Source organism: Thalassophryne amazonica, chromosome 16 (genome assembly GCF_902500255.1).
Source record: "Thalassophryne amazonica chromosome 16, fThaAma1.1, whole genome shotgun sequence".
In the NCBI taxonomy this organism is placed as follows: Eukaryota; Metazoa; Chordata; class Actinopteri; order Batrachoidiformes; family Batrachoididae; genus Thalassophryne; species Thalassophryne amazonica.
In genome coordinates this window covers 19841203-19861357 of record NC_047118.1, presented here as the reverse complement: position 1 = coordinate 19861357, position 20155 = coordinate 19841203, and the positions used below count along the sequence as shown (strand labels likewise).

General features: G+C 38.5%; 2 protein-coding genes across 8 annotated transcripts in view; both read right to left on the bottom strand.

The window, feature by feature from the left end:
• lpar2a (lysophosphatidic acid receptor 2a) overlaps positions 1-15585 on the bottom strand; it is a 30298-nt gene extending 14713 nt beyond the window's left edge. Inside the window, exon 1 of one of the 2 annotated variants that reach the window (XM_034189799.1) lies at positions 15264-15585. The gene's annotated coding sequence lies outside the window, so the exon portion shown is untranslated. Of the gene's footprint in view, positions 1-9513; positions 9723-15263 lie in introns of those variants that run through there. The other variant, XM_034189801.1, reaches the window with a different exon arrangement.
• A 1012-nt stretch (positions 15586-16597) lies between these two features.
• The window catches only part of brd4 (bromodomain containing 4), a 70505-nt gene continuing 66947 nt past the window's right edge, over positions 16598-20155 (bottom strand). For all 6 annotated transcript variants that reach the window (XM_034189792.1, XM_034189789.1, XM_034189788.1 and 3 more), the window contains one exon: positions 16598-18920. In XM_034189792.1, the coding sequence (XP_034045683.1) occupies positions 18852-18920 (69 nt within the window). In that variant the 3' untranslated portion in view covers positions 16598-18851. The remainder of the gene's footprint in view (positions 18921-20155) is intronic.

Sequence of the window (20155 nt, the reverse complement as noted above, 5' to 3'; positions counted from 1 at the left end):
TCTAATAGATTACAATTTGTTCATGTAAATGGGGAATCTTCTTCACAGACTAAGGTTAATTACGGAGTTCCACAAGGTTCTGTGCTAGGACCAATTTTATTCACTTTATACATGTTTCCCTTAGGTAGTATTATTAGACGGCATTGCTTAAATTTTCATTGTTACGCAGATGATACCCAGCTTTATCTATCCATGAAGCCAGAGGACACACACCAATTAGCTAAACTGCAGGATTGTCTTACAGACATAAAGACATGGATGACCTCTAATTTCCTGCTTTTAAACTCAGATAAAACTGAAGTTATTGTATTTGGCCCCACAAATCTTAGAAACATGGTGTCTAACCAGATCCTTACTCTGGATGGCATTACCCTGACCTCTAGTAATACTGTGAGAAATCTTGCAGTCATTTTTGATCAGGATATGTCATTCAATGTGCATATTAAACAAATATGTAGGACTGCTTTTTTGCATTTACGCAATATCTCTAAAATTAGAAAGGTCTTGTCTCAGAGTGATGCTGAAAAACTAATTCATGCATTTATTTCCTCTAGGCTGGACTATTGTAATTCATTATTATCAGGTTGTCCTAAAAGTTCCCTGAAAAGCCTTCAGTTAATTCAAAATGCTGCAGCTAGAGTACTGACAGGGACTAGAAGGAGAGAGCATATCTCACCCATATTGGCCTCTCTTCATTGGCTTCCTGTTAATTCTAGAATAGAATTTAAAATTCGTCTTCTTACTTATAAGGTTTTGAATAATCAGGTCCCATCTTATCTTAGGGACCTCATAGTACCATATCACCCCAATAGAGCGCTTCGCTGTCAGACTGCAGGCTTACTTGTAGTTCCTAGGGTTTGTAAGAGTAGAATGGGAGGCAGAGCCTTCAGCTTTCAGGCTCCTCTCCTGTGGAACCAGCTCCCAATTCGGATCAGGGAGACAGACACCCTCTCTACTTTTAAGATTAGGCTTAAAACTTTCCTTTTGCTAAAGCTTATAGTTAGGGCTGGATCAGGTGACCCTGAACCATCCCTTAGTTATGCTGCTATAGACTTAGACTGCTGGGGGGTTCACATGATGCACTGAGTGTTTCTTTCTCTTTTTGCTCTGTATGCACCACTCTGCATTTAATCATTAGTGACTGATCTCTGCTCCCCTCCACAGCATGTCTTTTTCCTGGTTCTCTCCCTCAGCCCCAACCAGTCCCAGCAGAAGACTGCCCCTCCCTGAGCCTGGTTCTGCTGGAGGTTTCTTCCTGTTAAAAGGGAGTTTTTCCTTCCCACTGTTGCCAAGTGCTTGCTCACAGGGGGTCGTTTTGACCGTTGGGGTTTTTCCGTAATTATTGTATGGCCTTGCCTTACAATATAAAGCGCCTTGGGGCAACTGTTTGTTGTGATTTGGCGCTATATAAATAAAATTGATTTAGATTTTTTTTTTTTTGATTATCGATTCTGCTTATCGATCCGATTCCTTATCGATTCCCTTATGGATACCTCGTGAATTTTGTACTAAAAGTAGGCTTTACAGGTTTTCTATGTATTTCATTGAGTCTTAAAGTAAATAAATATCAAACTGGTCACTGTATCCTTGATCTCTGGACATAAATAAAAATAAACAAAACGGTGTTTCGCTTTGAAGTTATTAATTCCGACTGGACTCTATCATTCTAACTTGACTCGGCAGAGAGCCGCGCAGCGTTTGGAGCTGTGTGAACAGAACGGAGGACGATTCTCGTTTCTTTATCGCAACAAGACAGGAGTCCCAGTTAGTAACTTTAATCCGCACAAAAGTGACTCACGATTGACATATTCAGGGACGAAAGTGGTAAAAAACAAAAAAAAACTGAAACCCCAAATTACTGTTTCAATTGAAAATGTTTCAATTCTAGAAGCTGTGAAATGCAATCTGGGACTATTCCAGACAATAAACTGGAGTGAGTGCAACATCCATTTAGTGAGAAAAAAAAAAAAACAACTTTCCTTATTCAAATTCATGAACACATGAAAATATGGTTTGACCGAAACAAATTGTCATTAAACTTAAATAAAACAGGGATGAAATGGAGGTGTAAGAGTCACTAGGTGTTCACAGGAAACATTTATTTCTATATGTATGTATTTATGTATGTTCATTGTTAGTTGGTTTTATATTTTCTGTTGTATTTCTATTCAGGTTCTTTTTGTCTCTTTCTCTAAAACTGTATATAATAAGTATATATTGTATATAATAATCATTAGATTATTACTATATAAACAAAAATAAATGTAAAAAAAATTACAATTTGAAAACAAATGCACCTGAACGTGATGACAGCTGCAACTGCTTAATGCTTTTAACATTGAAAATGCCATAGACATGCTAACACGTTAGCATCGCTCCCGTTTTTAAGTTATAAAATACATCTATCAACTGTTTCAGAAGACCATAACAGGTCGGTTTAACATAAAAAAGGTAAATAATACTCAGAGACGTATGTTCTTTAGGGTTTTAGCAGGGGAAAATTAAGCGAAAGAAAGAAGGAATAAACGAAGCAATCGAAGCACTGTTTCAATCTGCGAACCACTGCTTCGCTTGGTTCAAGGTTTAAAGCAAAGCCGCGCTGCAGAAAAGTTGATTATGGACCCGCTGCAGGGTCTGTAATCAATGTAGAGAAATTATAATTCTCCTGACAAACACCCCCAAAAATAACAGCGACTCTGAAGGACCGATAACAGAATCGTTAAGCAAAAAGCTTATTGATGTCAGTGGATTGAATCATTTCTTAAGAATACCTGAAAAGAACCGGTTCTCGATACCCATCCCTAGTAAAAATTTAATTTAACCTTTAACCAGGTTAGTCCCATTGAGATCAAGATCTCTTTCGCAAGGGAGAGCTGGACAATTAGAAAGTTTACAATCCATCGAACGTGCATGTCTTTAAATGTGGGAGGAAGCTGGAGCACCCAGGGAAACCCATGCAAACACAGGGAGAACATGCAAGCTCCATAGAAGAAGGCCATAGGTGGGAATTGAACCCAAGGCCTTGATGTGAGGCAACAGCGCAAACCCACCAAGTTGCAATCCAACTTTTATACTCAAAACCTTCACAAAGCCCCAAAATATTACGTTTGCGCATGTTGAAGCTCTCCTGCTATAAATAAACTTCATCCTGTAAATGCAATAAGGGCATTCATGACGTATGTCACATAAATCTACACCTGAACTCCTGAGGGAGACTCATAAAGTATTCCCCCCGCCCCCCCCCAAAAAAACAAACACATTTTCCCCTGAAGGCTTCCTTCTTCCAGTGTCCTCAGCAGGTCGTAGAACTGTTGTCTAACAAACTTGTCATAACCTCCATATAAATGTCCTTCCCTATATGTGTTTATCAAAATTTTTTATTTTTAAAATATGTATGTATGTGTTGGGGGAGGGGGGACCTTCTGGCTATCTTCAGCAGCCATGTGATGTTCTGTGCAAATAATGCATTTCCTGCTGAAGTGTCCTTGAGTCTCCCAAATTCCTTTCTCTAAGACACGCCCACCAGGTCAGCCGACGGTATGCAGAAGGAAGTTTGCTTGTTCAGCTATTATACTGGCCGGGTTTCCCAGTCAGAGCTTCAACATAAACTTCTCACGTCTTCCCAAATAGGATACAGGACATTTTCATGTTTTAAACTGGAACAAAGGAGTGTCTGTGTGTGTGTGTGTTCTGAGCATTTTGTGAATCTGAACTAACCTGGAGCGTATCATAATTGTGCTACTGTGCAAGACTCCCATACCTGTGGTCCAGAAGTGGAATTATTGTTCAAATTTTAAACTTTTCATGCATTTTACAAAAATTATACTCCCACCCTGATTCTAATCCCAACTCAAGACTAAATTTGTTGAGTTGCAAGGAAGCTGACACAGGTTGAGCACCTTGTTCCAACGCCGGAAGCACTTCTAGAAATGATGGTAATATTTGCAATAATGATTAAAAAAAAAAAAAAAAATCCCCACCCTGCAAACTGTGTGTAACATGTCCACTCTCTACCACTTCACCTCACTCCAGAAATCTTCTGGTGTGGTTTACTGGTCAATTATCTGGATTGGACTCGATTGGCTTTGCTCAAAATGTAAATGAGTCCACCCACCACTTTAATCATACCTTAGATCTTGTTCTGACTTATGGTATGGAAATTGAAGACTTAACAGTATTCCCTGAAAACCCCCTTCTGTCTGATCATTTCTTAATATTTACATTTACTCTGATGGACTACCCAGCAGTGGGGAATAAGTTTCATTACAGTAGAAGTCTTTCAGAAAGCGCTGTAACTAGGTTTAAGGATATGATTCCTTCTTTATGTTCTCCAATGCCATATACCAACACAGGGCAGAGTAGCTACCTAAACTCTGTGAGTGAGATAGATTATCTCGTCAATAGTTTTACATCCTCAATGAGGACAACTTTGGATGCTGTAGCTCCTCTGAGAAAGAGAGCCTTAAGTCAGAAGTGCCTGACTCTGTGGTATAACTCACAAACTCGCAGCTTAAAGCAGATAACCCGTAAGTTGGAGAGGAAATGGCGTCGCACTAATTTAGAAGATATTTACTTAGCCTGGAAAAGAGTCTGTTGCTCTATAAAAAAGCCCTCCGTAAAGCTAGGACATCTTTCTACTCATCACTAATTGAAGAAAATAAGAACAACCCTAGGTTTCTTTTCAGCACTGTAGCCAGGCTGACAAAGAGTCAGAGCTCTATTGAGCTGAGTATTCCTTTAACTTTAACTAGTAATGACTTCATGACTTTCTTTGCTAATAAAATTTTAACTATTAGAGAAAAAATTACTCATAACCATCCCAAAGACATATCGTTATCTTTGGCTGCTCTCAGTGATGCCAGTATTTGGTTAGACTCTTTCTCTCCGATTGTTTTGTCTGAGTTATTTTCATTAGTTACTTCCTCCAAACCATCAACATGTCTATTAGACCCCATTCCTACCAGGCTGCTCAAGGAAGCCCTACCATTAATTAATGCTTCGATCTTAAATATGATCAATCTATCTTTATTAGTTGGCTATGTACCACAGGCTTTTAAGGTGGCAGTAATTAAACCATTACTTAAAAAGTCATCACTTGACCCAGCTATCTTAGCTAATTATAGGCCAATCTCCAACCTTCCTTTTCTCTCAAAAATTCTTGAAAGGGTAGTTGTAAAACAGCTAACTGATCATCTGCAGAGGAATGGTCTATTTGAAGAGTTTCAGTCAGGTTTTAGAATTCATCATAGTACAGAAACAGCATTAGTGAAGGTTACAAATGATCTTCTTATGGCCTCAGACAGTGGACTCATCTCTGTGCTTGTTCTGTTAGACCTCAGTGCTGCTTTTGATACGGTTGACCATAAAATTTTATTACAGAGATTAGAGCATGCCATAGGTATTAAAGGCACTGCGCTGCGGTGGTTTGAATCATATTTATCTAATAGATTACAATTTGTTCATGTAAATGGGGAGTCTTCTTCACAGACTAAGGTTAATTATGGAGTTCCACAAGGTTCTGTGCTAGGACCAATTTTATTCACTTTACACATGCTTCCCTTAGGCAGTATTATTAGACAGCATTGCTTAAATTTTCATTGTTACGCAGATGATACCCAGCTTTATCTATCCATGAAGCCAGAGGACACACACCAATTAGCTAAACTGCAGGATTGTCTTACAGACATAAAGACATGGATGACCTCTAATTTCCTGCTTTTAAACTCAGATAAAACTGAAGTTATTGTACTTGGCCCCACAAATCTTAGAAACATGGTGTCTAACCAGATCCTTACTCTGGATGGCATTACCCTGACCTCTAGTAATACTGTGAGAAATCTTGGAGTCATTTTTGATCAGGATATGTCATTCAATGCACATATTAAACAAATATGTAGGACTGCTTTTTTGCATTTGCGCAATATCTCTAAAATTAGAAAGGTCTTGTCTCAGAGTGATACTGAAAAACTAATTCATGCATTTATTTCCTCTAGGCTGGACTACTGTAATTCATTATTATCAGGTTGTCCTAAAAGTTCCCTGAAAAGCCTTCAGTTAATTCAAAATGCTGCAGCTAGAGTACTGACAGGGACTAGAAGGAGAGAGCATATCTCACCCATATTGGCCTCTCTTCATTGGCTTCCTGTTAATTCTAGAATAGAATTTAAAATTCTTCTTCTTACTTATAAGGTTTTGAATAATCAGGTCCCATCTTATCTTAGGGACCTCATAGTACCATATCACCCCAATAGAGCACTTCACTCTCAGACTGCAAGCTTACTTGTAGTTCCTAGGGTTTGTAAGAGTAGAATGGGAGGCAGAGCCTTCAGCTTTCAGGCTCCTCTCCTGTGGAACCAGCTCCCAATTCGGATCAGGGAGACAGACACCCTCTCTACTTTTAAGATTAGGCTTAAAACTTTCCTTTTGCTAAAGCTTATAGTTGGGGCTGGATCAGGTGACCCTGAACCATCCCTTAGTTATGCTGCTATAGACGTAGACTGCTGGGGGGTTCCCATGATGCACTGAGTGTTTCTTTCTCTTTTTGCTCTGTATGCACCACTCTGCATTTAATCATTAGTGATTGATCTCTGCTCCCCTCCACAGCATGTCTTTTTCCTGGTTCTCTCCCTCAGCCCCAACCAGTCCCAGCAAAAGACTGCCCCTCCCTGAGCCTGGTTCTGCTGGAGGTTTCTTCCTGTTAAAAGAGAGTTTTTCCTTCCCACTGTCGCCAAGTGCTTGCTCACAGGGGGTCGTTTTGACCATTGGGGTTTTTCCGTACAGTTGCCCCAAGGCGCCTTACAATATAAAGCGCCTTGGGGCAACTGTTTGTTGTGATTTGGCGCTATATACATAAAATTGATTTGATTTGGTTCACTGATGCTCAAGCTTTGCTATCGCTTGGTGGAAGATTATCACATCTTGAGCCTCCATATATTTCTGTTTCCGGTGTCGTGTACTGACATTGTACTGCATGTGCACTACTGGAAAAAAAAATTTCCACCACTTCTGATGTGGTGAGACTGATTGGACGCGTCTTTTAGCTGCAACAGACCTTATCTGCATTTTGAGTGTATCTGTGCTCATACCGGCCACAACACCTCTGGAAAACAGCCGCTCTCACAACAGAAAAGACATCGATTTATGCTCACTTATATTCTTTAGTTTTACACTATGTTGCACCTCTCACTTTTTTTAAACCATAGAACAGTGGATAACTTGCCTGTGTAAAAAGCATAAGTGCAAGTTTGATTCCGGTGAGTTTGACTGCCCGCTTCCACTCGAGCACAAGTTAAATTTTTATTAAACACATAAAGACTTAACTAAATCTTGCAGTTAGTCATTTGTCGCTCATTTTTCATGTTGTTATAGACCTATAGTAATATTTTATGTTTGTAGTATTTAATTCAATAAACTAGGATGAGAATAACCAAAAAAAAACAAACAAACAAACACTGAAAACAAATATAAAGCTAACAAAAATAAGAAGCTAGAGTGAGAAGGGCCCTGTGGGTTAAAGGCTCAATTAAAGCCCAAGGCAAATGGCCATTTTCAGCATAAAAATGGCCGCCATTTCCAAACGAATTAATCTACGCAAATATTGGAACAGGAACAATGTCAATGACCAATACTGTGCCCTTGTTTAATTAAAAGATAGGTTATTGGACAGTTTTTGAAAAAATTGAGTCCAAATAATAATTTCCTTCGGGATAAATAAAGTTGACCTCATTCTTAAATACCTGAATTGACTGTTTTCGGCATAAAAATGGCCGCCATTTCCAAACAAACAAATCTATGAATAAAGTTTTTTGATGTGAAATAAAGTCAACAACCCATATTACGCCCTTGACAAATTAGAAAAAAGTAAACAGTTTTTGAGAAAACTGTCTTTAAGTGCTCAAAATGGCTATTTTCTGCATAAAAATGGCCACCATTTCCAAACAAACAAATCTGAGAATGATTTGTAGATGGGAACAAAGTCAGTGACCCATATTACGCCCTTGCAAAGTTAGGAAAATAAATTAGTTTTTGAGATACTGCAATAAACGAATGCCGCGTCACAACATAGGGTTAGTGGCCTAAACCCCCACCCCTCAAAAAACAACACAAAATCAGATGATAGGCTGCAAATTCACCAACCGTAAAAACGAGTGACTGGAAGTCATCCTTCTTGGTAGCTTTCAGTCCTCTTTTCTTCAAAAATTAGATTTGTGGAACTTTCCAGTATTTTATGTCTTTCAGAAGGCTTGATCAAAATATCCAAAACTGCCCATATTAACATATGTTTGATGAAGCTATGATGATCTCGGGTACTTGGCCTACACAATTGAATGATAGCCTCTCCTTTCACTGGTTCAAACAAGGATTCAGATATCTAGGAGTTATTCTTACACCCAACTCCACTCAATTGTTTGAGGCCAATTATAACAAATTAATTAGTCAATTAAAGAAAGATGTGACACGTTGGGAGGTGCTTCCCCTGTCTTTATTTGGTAGAGTAGAGACAATAAAAATGAACTTACTGCCCAGACTTCTTTTTTTGTTCCAATCCCTCCCAATAAGAGTACCTGATTCCACCTTTAAAATGTTAGATAAACTAATATCAACATTTATTTGGCAAAGGAAGAGGCCGAGGATAAAACTGAAATGCCTCCATCTGCCTAAGGATAGAGGAGGACTGAGTTTACCAAATTTTAAAAACTACTATTGGGCAGCACAAATGCAACAATGCAATTGTGGCATGGCTTAGAAATGATCAGGAAACAATATGGACTCAGATAGAGCAAAACTCAACTGAGGGTGTTCCTTTATCAATACTACCCTTTATGGACACAAAGTCAGTCAAAAAGATTAAATTAAATAATGAATGGATAAAATACACCTTACAAATTTGGACAACAGTTAAAACAGTGCTTGGGGGGCCTCAGTCAATCTCAAGGGCTATGCCTATAGTAGGGAATATTGATTTTCCCCCTTCGGTGTGGGACAATGGGTTTAGAAGATGGGCAGAAAAAGGCCTCCATATAATTAACCAACTCTTTACAGAAACAGAACTCAAATCCTTCTCCCAACTTCAAGAACAATTTGATCTTCTGTCGAATGACTTCTATAGATATCTTCAGATTAGGCATTATATTACAAGCCATAAAGAAAAGGAAATGATTAGTGAAGCCCCAAATGAGATGGAGGAGTATTTTATCAGCATTGTGGAAAAACACTTTCCAACAAAAAGACACATATCTAATATATACAAAAGGTTGAAAACAGACACTCTACAAAACACAAATTATATCAAAGAAAAATGGGAGATGGAAATGAATATAATAATTGAAGATTCTACATCAAGGTTCAAGGTTACTTTATTTGTACCAAAAGGTAAATTTGTTTTGGCAGTGAGTCACACCATTCATAACAATCACATAACACATAAAAACCGATAAAAAATACCCTAAATATAATTAAAAATATAAAAATACAATATAAAAATACAATATAAAAAATATAAGAATACAATACCAATAAAGCAGTGCAAGTACAGGCCAATAGCATGGCGCCAGAACAAAAGTCACAGAGCGTGTGCCATCTCAAAGCAAAAAAGTGGATAAATTAATTAAATATACAATCAAGGTCGTCTGTTAAGTACACTAATAGCAGCAGGAATAAAAGTGCTCTTATAGCGCTTAGTTCTACAAAAAGGAACTTTATACCTCCGTCCTGAAGGGAGCAGTTCAAACTGATCAAAAAGAGGATGTGAGGCGTCCTTTAGAACTGCCTCAACCAATCTCTGGACCTGCCTCATGTACAGACAGGTTGGATACAGCTGAGTCTCTCCACCAATGATTTTGCTCGCCCATTTTACAATCTGATTCAGACTGTTTTTATTTTTAACTGACAAATTTCCAAACCATGACACCAAACAAAAAGATAAAACAGATTCGATATAACAACGATAAAACACTGTTAACAAAGATTTGTCAATGTGAAAGGATGCCAGTTTTCTAAGACAGAACAAGCGCTGGTGACCTTTTTTACACACCACTTCACAATTTGACTCAAAAGTGAGTTTGTCATCCATAACAGTACCCAGATATTTATAGGTGCTCACAATTTCTACGGCCTGACCTTTTAGGAGAGTTACTCCATGTTTGTGGGAGCCCTTCCTAAAGTCAATGACCATGTCTTTAATCTTCAATACATTCATCTGTAGAAAAGACTTCTCGCACCAATCCAAGAAATCATCAACCACAGGACCGTGGCCAACCTCACTGTCCTGAAGCAAACTGACAATAACAGTGTCATCTGCATACTTAAGAATAGTCCTCCCCTCCCTCCAACTTCTGCAGAGATCAGTGTACAAAATATACAAAAGTGGAGAGATAGCACTGCCTTGTGGTGTCCCAATGGAGGACTGGGTCTGCTCAGACAAGACCCCATTCACTCTCACTTTTTGTGTCCTGTTAGTGAGGAAGCTCAGAATCCAGCCCACAAGATTACAACTTAGATTAAAATGATCTAAAAGTCTTGAGGCTAAAATGTGCGGCTGAATTGTGTTAAAAGCAGACGAAAAGTCAACAAATAAAAGTCTGACATGCGCACCTTTCCCTTCAAGGTGACTAAAAAGCAAATTCATTAAAGTGACTGTGGCATCCTCAACCCCTCTATTTGGCCTATAGGCAAATTGCATAGGGTCCAATTTGGCACCAACTTGATTAATAATTTCTGTTCTCACCAGTTTCTCAAAGGTTTTCATGACAATGGACGTCAAAGCTATAGGCCTAAAGTCATTTAGAACCTTTGGAGTACAATTTTTGGTGGCAGGGACAACAACAGCGTCTTTCCACACATTTGGCACAGTTTGCATTTCCAGAGACATATTGAAAATAAATTGGAAAATAGGACTCAGCTCTTTAGCACAGTTTTTTAAGAGGCGACTGCAAACATTATCAGGGCCCTGACATTTTGATTTGAGGGCACAAAAAGATTTTTCTACCTCTTTTTGAGAAATAAAAAAGTGCTGACTGTCTTTCACTTTATGCTTTATTTCCTTAATCTCTGAACTGTGATCTGAGATATCAAACCTTGTGTAAAAAGTATTCAGAGCATTAGCAAATTCAACATCTGTCTGATAGTTCTTCAGCAAGGTGATGGATCTGGACTTGGGCTCCTGAAGCCCACCAGCTATCGTTTTCATACACGACCAAGCAGATCCAAAATTTTTATTTGCCATCTTTTCCTCTATTTTCCCTGCATAATTTCTCTTAGCCTTTTCCAGCACCATTTTCACTTCTTTAGTAGCATTGCATAATTCCGTAACTGACCCCAATCTATGGAACGATATATGTATAGGTTGCCATAACGGAATTAACAGCCAATTGTGGAAGGAATTCGACTGGAAAGCGAAAACTAGATATTTTTATACCCCTCTTATCACCTCTTCATTTGCAAAGAAACCTACTACAACACTCTGTTGGAGGAACTGTGGAAATATAGGAGATACAACACATTTTTTGGGAATGTCCGGTAATAAAGGAATATTGGGACAACATTAAAAAAGAGATAGATACTATTCTAGGAATAAATATTACCCCAGAACCTATGTTGTTCCTACTGGGAGTTATTCCTAGAGATCTATATAATACTAATCAGCGATACATATTGAGGATCCTCTTGCTGATAGCAAAGAAAATGGTTATGGTAAATTGGAAAGAGGTAAAACCGCCAACTATAGAACAATGGAAACAGAAACTGAAAAATGTTTACATAATGGAGCGGCTGACTGCAAATCTCCAGCTATCTATGGACATCTTTGAACAAAAATGGACATGCATCTCGAGATACGTGGAGGTTTGACGAGAAATGTAACAAAATATTATCCCCCCATTAGATTGTGAAAAGTTTACCCTAGTCACCATGTATAGACTCTATCCACCATACCCCTAAATCATATATGTATGGAGTGTACCCTCTTACTTTAAGGGAAATGAGATGTCAAGAAATGTTCTGTTCAATGTTTTAAATGGCTAAATAAAAAGTTCAAAAAAAAAATGTCCATTAACAATGGAATGTCCGAATAAACTCCTCATGCCGACTTCTTCTGAAAGTTCTCTGACGACTTACTGGGTCAACAGAGCCTGAAATGTGGAAGTTTTCAACTTGAAACGGCGATACGCTGCCGCCTCGAAGCGCAGATCGCCGTCAGGCGCCGTGGGCCGTCCTTAAAGCGACACTACCAGACCAAAATCTCTCATCAGCCGTTACAATTTTTACCGAAAACCAGCTAAATTTATCGAATGGTGTCCACTCAGTTGTGCCTTACAGCTTTTGAAAAAAAATTTTATCAAACAAAGCAGCAGTCTCTGAGCCATTCCTAAACAATGAAAAATTTACGAGAGGGTGGGCGACTCCTCACTCAAAGACTGCCCACAGGCGAATGACGTAACCGACAGGCGTGAAAAAACTCTTGCATGCCCACAAGGGTTCAAGCATGTCTGATGTAATCACACGTAATTCAAATCCATACGGTTTTTGAAAAAAATAATAAGGTTGGATACTTTTCTAAACAGACCTCGTAAAATAGCACTTTCAAATAAGAGTTTCACTTAAAAGAGTCGCCTTGTACATGATCAGGTGTACCATGTTTGGTGCACCCAGGTCAATTTTATAATATTTTAGAACAATATTTTGTGATGGAATAATAGTCTGCTCCCTTAGGAATCAGGGTGCAAAATTTCAGAGCACAAGGTGCAACAGATTTTTTCTATGTGAACACAAACAAGACGCAAAACAGGTTATTTTTCATTGTCTACGGACACTACACATATGTTTGGATTCAAATACAATATTTCTTAACATTACCTTTATTTACATAAGGAACTGGCATGTAATATAATCAATAAGCACATCCAAAAGCTTAAGTACTGATAGTCTAAGATAATTCAGTTCAATGCCATCTGAGAGCCCTACAAACAAGTTAATCTATTTCTCGATCAAGTAATCTAGCACAAGTGCCTCAATTTTATACATATGTACATTCAAGAATGCTTTGTTTCCTAGTTCTATAATTAAATACTTTGTAATGATATGGTGATGTGTATGGAAAGTCTAAATGTATGTTAATGTGGAGGCATTTGGTAGTGTCTGTAGACAATGATATCTATACCACTATACTATCAGAAGGCCCATAATACTGTCAAATTTGCTTGTTTGAATATAAAACTCAGTAAAATGTAACCATACAACCTTCACAGTTGTTAATCAACCATCAAATACAGAAATACCTGTGATTTTAAATATTATGTAGATCATGTTCATCGCAGCATGCAATTTAGAAGATTTGTAATTGTGGCAATATAATTCTAAAATATGTTAACTTTAATGCTATATTTATCATTTATCATTGATAAGTAGGCTATATATTACTAATATAATGCTTTCATGAATGACGTCATTTAAAGCAACCACTTAGACACTGTCTACGGCCACTACACCTGATGTCAGAAGCCCCATAAATTTGATATAACATTTAATCTTTGCTTGACATTTAAGATTTGCTGTGTTTCCCAACTATGACAAGTGAATGCCAATGTAAAACACAGAAAGAATGATGTATCCTTTACAAATACTCACTGTAAACGGATGTAAAATATTGTCTACGGACATGACAGATTTTTTTTGGACAAATGGGAGACAAATTTTGACACGTGATATTTCGGAATGCATTTAAACAATACAACTTTCTCACGCTGTCCAGTTAAGGTTAACTCAAAGCATTCAGAACTAAAATGTGTTTCTATGTGACATATTTAATACAATATAAGGTGTTTTATCACAACATAACTTTTCACCGAAAAGATTTCCTGTCTGAGCTGTGAATGTTCGTATGTGAAATCTGTTCGTGTGTGGTGTTGTTGTCCTTGCTGTACGACAGCAAGGACAGTGCAGACACTGTACGACCAAAACTGTTAGATCCATGATTTTTTATCTTCACGTGTGTGGTGTCTCAGGTTTTGGAAACCTAAAGATAATTTTAAAATCCTGTCGTGTGAACCAAACCTTATGAAAAGCCACTTTTAACAGGACTTTGACCATGAAAATTTCTTTCAAGGTAAAAATTTGTGGAATTGGAAACGAGTGTTGTGGAGGTTTGTGCTCTGTGAGTGCAGTGTTCGCGTTTGGCATAAAATGCACTTCAGGAACAAATTACTAAAAAATGTTTTTTCCATGAAAAAAGCTACACTTGTCAATACAAAAGAAAAGTGGGAAAGATAAAAACGTAATGTTTGCAATCTCAGTATGACAATTCCAGCATGGCTAGAATCTCAGTATACGACTGCTGCGTGCTCAGATCGTTCAATCTCAGTACTTTCTGAAGAATGGCCCTATGCACTGATGACATTTGTCAACTTCCCTTCAGTTTCCAGTATTCGCTTCCTTCAGAATTACCCCTACTCCCTTTCTACCCCCAGTCGCACCATCATAGAACAGTGTTGCAGTCACCGCCGATGATCCTGGCTTTACTTCACTTCCACATTGATCTCTTTTACATGCGCCTGTTGCTCTCCATTCACCTGTCATACTGTCACCTTCCTCCTTTATTTTTGTCAGTGTGGTGTGAACAAACCAGTGGAGATTGTGTTAACCTGACCCTCAACTGATCCAATACGCAAACCTGATTTGTCACCTGTATGTTGTGCATTTTTTCATAGGATTTACACCGGATGTAACCCTCATCATTTATGCAAGCTTGGCACTAGTAGCAAAGTTAATTGATTTCATTATTAATTTTTTAATTAATAGGTTAATCTCTTCCTCCAACACACACAAAACTCACTTTCAAATTTAGTTTCACCAACAGCACGAAACCAAAACATACTTACTATACAAAGTAAGGAAAAAGAAAGTTATTCTATTTAGAAAAAAGTTATAACCAACCAAACTCGGGCATTTAAAAAAAAAAAAAAAAAAAAAAAAAAAAAATCACAATTATCAGGTGACTTCCAGGGTGTGTGTGCATTTTAAAGAGGAAAAAAAAAAGGCAAGAAATGTTCACATTTGAAGCCCAGTAAACGTTTGATACTTAAACTTCCAACAATAATAACAATAATCTGTTAATAACTTTTTGTTTTTCCGATTAATCCCGAACCGGTATCGGAGCTCACGTGCATGTAGCATGTTTGTTAGCACATTGCGGCTGTCTCGCGCCAAGCAAACGTCATTTCATTTATTTGAGAAAAAAACGAGGGCTAAATCAAATATTTTAAACGTACCGACGGTTAGCGAGTGTCCGCATCCAGCCGCTGAAACGTGGAACTCCCACGGAGCGCGTGTGTCTCCACGCGGAATGATTTCACTCAGTTGAGCTCACAGGCAGGTAGCGGCCGATGCGTTCAAGTACTCGGTCAAATGTCAGAAATAACAAACACGAAGTCATGTTCGGTGTTTTGCCTTGGCCTTAGTTGTTATTTCTGACATCGTCAACATTTCTATTTCTACATTAAAGTCAAATGTAGAAAATAACGTCACAAAAGCACCTTCCATTATGCGTTTTATAAGAGTTACCAAATCGCTGCTTTCAGTGTTGTTGATTCTCACATCAGCCAACATTTTTGTGAGTGCATCTTTCTGCATTTGACCCCGATGTCATAGAAACACACAAGTTGTTGAATTTTTTTGATTGCGTTCATTATATCCAGATTGAACGATGGCATGTGTTGCACTGCGTTTAAGAAGTGTACCTGAAGGCAGCGTGGGGAAAAAGTAAAATAAATCGTAACCTCTCTCACACATATAATTATTTCAGGTGTTTCTATTGTAGCAGTAAAACAATTAAAAATACTGCAGTGTTTGTGCTGTGATTTACTGAACAGTGCTACCAATCTGCGAATACCTTTTTAACTTTACAGATTAAATCTGCGGAGAGCTACTGGGGGTTTTTGGGTAATGTAAATATGGCAGATCTGTTTAACTGATCAGTTGAGACTGGTTAAAATACCTCCACAACCTAGCAACAAGGGGACATAATGCACTTTCATGGTGACAAAGAACGCCTCAGTTTATCAAGTCGGAACATGTCTTCAGGTAGCTCCTGTTGGAAGCAGGATTGAGGGCAGACAGAATCCTGCATTCCGAGGCCTCAACCGGCATCCATTCACTCGTTACGATACAAACAGGACTTTTGTTTGGTGGAATGTTCCAGCTTACATCTCATTAAATTTTCTTACCATTGCACTCATAAATGTTCATTATTCGTATAATATCCATCTGCAAGCCATTTTGCAGCTACAAAATGAGTCAGCTCAAAAGGGAGGCGGGTCATCACAGCAGCATCCAGGTGACTTTACGTGATTGGTGGCAACAATGTGCTTACAAGTCCTGACACTTGGCTGCACGTGGTTGAATTCTCAGTAAGTAAAACTTTCTTTTGCTTCTAGTATCAGTGGACAGATTTGACTGTCAGTGACTGATCAGACAAACAACAGCTCCCCCTTGAGGAGCCCTGACAGTCTGCAGAGTGAGCTTCTGTCATACCAATTTCCCTCATAGTTATACGTAAATGTGCCACTAACAGGCTGTTTACAAAAAGACCAAATAAACCCCAAAATTTTCATTTATTTTTTTTAATTTTCTATAAAAGAGATGAGTTTATTCAATGATCATAACAGACTGAATCAGAGACCTCGACAGAGCACTCATATCAAACGATAATCGAGGAAAATGTTGGAACACGAACCCCAAAACAGAACAAACGTAACACAAAATAAAATACCTGAATAATTCGAACTCTGGGCTAAGCTGCAGATCAGCACATTCTCTGTAGAACCCATGGCACATTATGTCCAACATTATGTTACTGTGGGGGGAAAAAAGGGGGAGAAGAAAGACTAAACAGGAATGAAGGTAATTTTACCCTTTCGAAACCTGTCAAATCATTAAAATTATATATTCATATATGGTGGACTTTCATAGAAATAAAAAAGGAGACTTAAGCACAGAAACAAGTTCTCCTGAAGTACTGTTAACTCTCATCAATATAATGCTTATCTACAAAGGGGCACACGCCTCCCTGCACCACACGCTTTATAAAATAAAAAACAGAAACAGTCACGCTGCCATCAAACTCACAATCACGCTCACAGACTCAAACGCTAGCATGGCGACACTGAAACGTATCTACCTAAAATTTGCTGAATGAACAAAATGAGTAAGTAGTCAGATGTGTACACTCATAGAAGTCCAGCTAAAACTATATTTAAAACCCGAATATTGTTCACTGGTAAATATAAAATGTACCCCCCCCCCCCCCCTCACCTTTTCACCCACCCAAAGGGTAATAAGCCAACGAGAACTGCAATACAATACAGGCACTGGAGAGAGGAGGGGGAAAAAAGAAAGAGAGACAAGAAAGCCAGACAGATGCATTTGGATTTTGACCTGTCTCAGGTCCAAAGTCTCCAAAAACAGATCTCACATCCACTATTACCAAACAAGAACAAACAGGGGAAAGAAAAAACCTGCCCCCTCCCCCACCGTAAACAAGCATTTTATGTTACTTCTGTATTTGTTTTGTCTGTTTGTATAATCAACAATGTGCCCTCAGTGAATTAGAAAACATTGTGATGCGGGGGTTGACCCAACTAGAAATTTCTTCCAGTTCCTGCAACTATTTTTTTTTTTTGTATTATTTTTTAAAAAACTCATCTGATTCAAGTAACAGCTATTAAGGTGTTAAGTATTCATCGTGTCGCCTTGACTGTTCCTTCCACGTTTCTATTACTCTTTGTTGCCAAGCGATCAAAACCTTCAGCGTGACAAAACGGAGAACAGCCGAGAAGCTCCGCCTCTCCGTTTTACGGCTCTAGTAGTGCGACGACGGAGAACGTTTTCGACAACGTCGTGAACTCTTTAATACGCATTATGGTGTGAGCCGCAGTGAAATTATTTCAACTGATGTTCGCTGACTGCCAACAAGATGCAGTCGCGGCTTAGAAATTAGAATACAAGGCATGATGAAAAAGTCAAGTGATTCCTGCCCCCTCCCACACACTGATAAACACTCGCTGGAACTATGGTGCATATATTTTCAAGACCTAACTACTGCGTTTTTATCCTTTAGCATAAAAGATAATGGGTTGTTTGGCATAGACAGGTGATGGAGTGTGTTGGTGTGAAGATTCAAAAGACCTAAAGAAGAAGAAAAGTCCAAAATAAGCAGTTATTGTCGCATAAGAAAATACTTCTTTACAGTAGATACTCGATGATGGAAAAAGGTCTCCGCTGCGCCGACTTCTGTCATGTCACCTGTGTGTCTGTTCAGAAAGAGGTGTAAGGCAAACTGTACATTCTCTGCTGAGAAATATACAGGATTTACAGTATGGAAGTTAACCCCCACCCCTAACGACCACTTCATGTGTTCACTTACAACAAACAAAACAGTTTTTTTTTTTCTCTTCACTGCTGCAGACACCTAGCAGTTTTAAAACACTTCTGCACCGTCTGTCAGTACATTATCAGAGCATTTTCATAGTTACTACGATATCAATTATTGTCGTGCTCACGCACTCTGTAAAAAGAAAAATGTGACAAAAGCATCTGTGCCACCAGGAGTCGTCCTTCTCCTCTCAGTCTTCTTTTTTCTTTAATGCCAAATCCCCAAGAAATGACATCAGAAACAGGTGAGTTTTAGTTCCACAGGGTCAAAGTGAACTGTCCACGGCCCTTTGTGACATGTGATGGTCACCAAATTCCTCTTTGGAGGAAGTGTCCATTCTGGAAGTGTCTCTCTCTCTCTCTCTCGCTCTCTCTCTCTCTTTGTTAATTTATTTGTCTTTGCAGTTCTGCTTCAGTTGCTCCTCTTCTCAAAACAGGTTTTCTTCAAAGATAGCCATTAAGTCACTTTGGAAATTCATATCAATTGTTGCAGTCATCTGCAGAGAGAAAACAAAAAAAACATCCATGAAGGCAAATATGAAGAGTCTACAGCTATGATACTGAATATAATGACTACTTGTTCGGAGTGAATCGATCCAAGTTTTTTTTTTTTTGCTCCCAATCAGTTATTTAATACCATGTATCTGTCAACCCCAGTCCCAATCCCAAATTTTTATTTTCCTACTTGCACGGGGCACACTTCAAGCACATTAAAATCATTCCAGCGTGTGCACTTGACAATTGAAGAGCTCTGCAACATATTGAGGAGAGAGGAAAAAACAAACAACAACAAAAAAACAAATCAGAAAAAGTTTGGATGGTACAGAAAATTCAAAATGCAAAAACACCGGCAGCAATTTTTACATTTGCTTTAATTTTTATTTCATTGCAGAAGTATTAACCCAGGATATTTCCTGTTTTGAGTGGTCAACTTCATATAATCTATGAATATACAGATTGTAATCGTCATTTGACACAAAAGCAATATCCACAAAAAGCTGAGTCTTTGAAAAGGAAACATGAGCAGTGGATCTCCAGTTTGTCAACAAATGTGCGAGCGCTGGAAGAGACTCGCATATTTCTCCCTCTACAGTGCATAATATCATTAAATGATTGAAGGAATTTGGAGGAATTTCAGTGCATAAAGATCTCCATGATCTCTGATCCCTCAGACAGTACTATCTCAAGAATCGGCATTCATCAATAGCTGATATAACCACATGAGCAAGGGATTAAAAAAACCTTATGTTAACCTAATCAAGACGTAATGAGGACTTCTCTGGGCTTAGGGACATCTCGGTTGGACCATCACACGGTGAAAAGATAAATCAGTATTGTGGTTAGATAAATCAGTATTCCAGATGTTTTTTTGGCGGGGGGTTAAAGAAAAGGATTTTGTGTGCTCCAGACCAAAGACAAAAAAGACCATCCAGACTGTTATCAGCAACAAGTCCAAAAGCCAGCATCTGTCATGGTATGGGGTTGTGTCAATTCCCTTGGCAATGGAAATTGACACTTCTGTGATGGCAGCATTTATGCTTAAAAGTACATTGAGATTTTAGAGCAACATATGCTGCCTTCAAGACAACATCTTTTTGAGGGATGTCCACATGCATTTTCAACAAGACAATGCAAAACCACATTCTGCACACATTACAAAGGCATGGCTGCAGAAGAGTACAGATACTGAATTGGCCTGTCTGCAGTCCTGACTTGTTGCCATAAACGATGA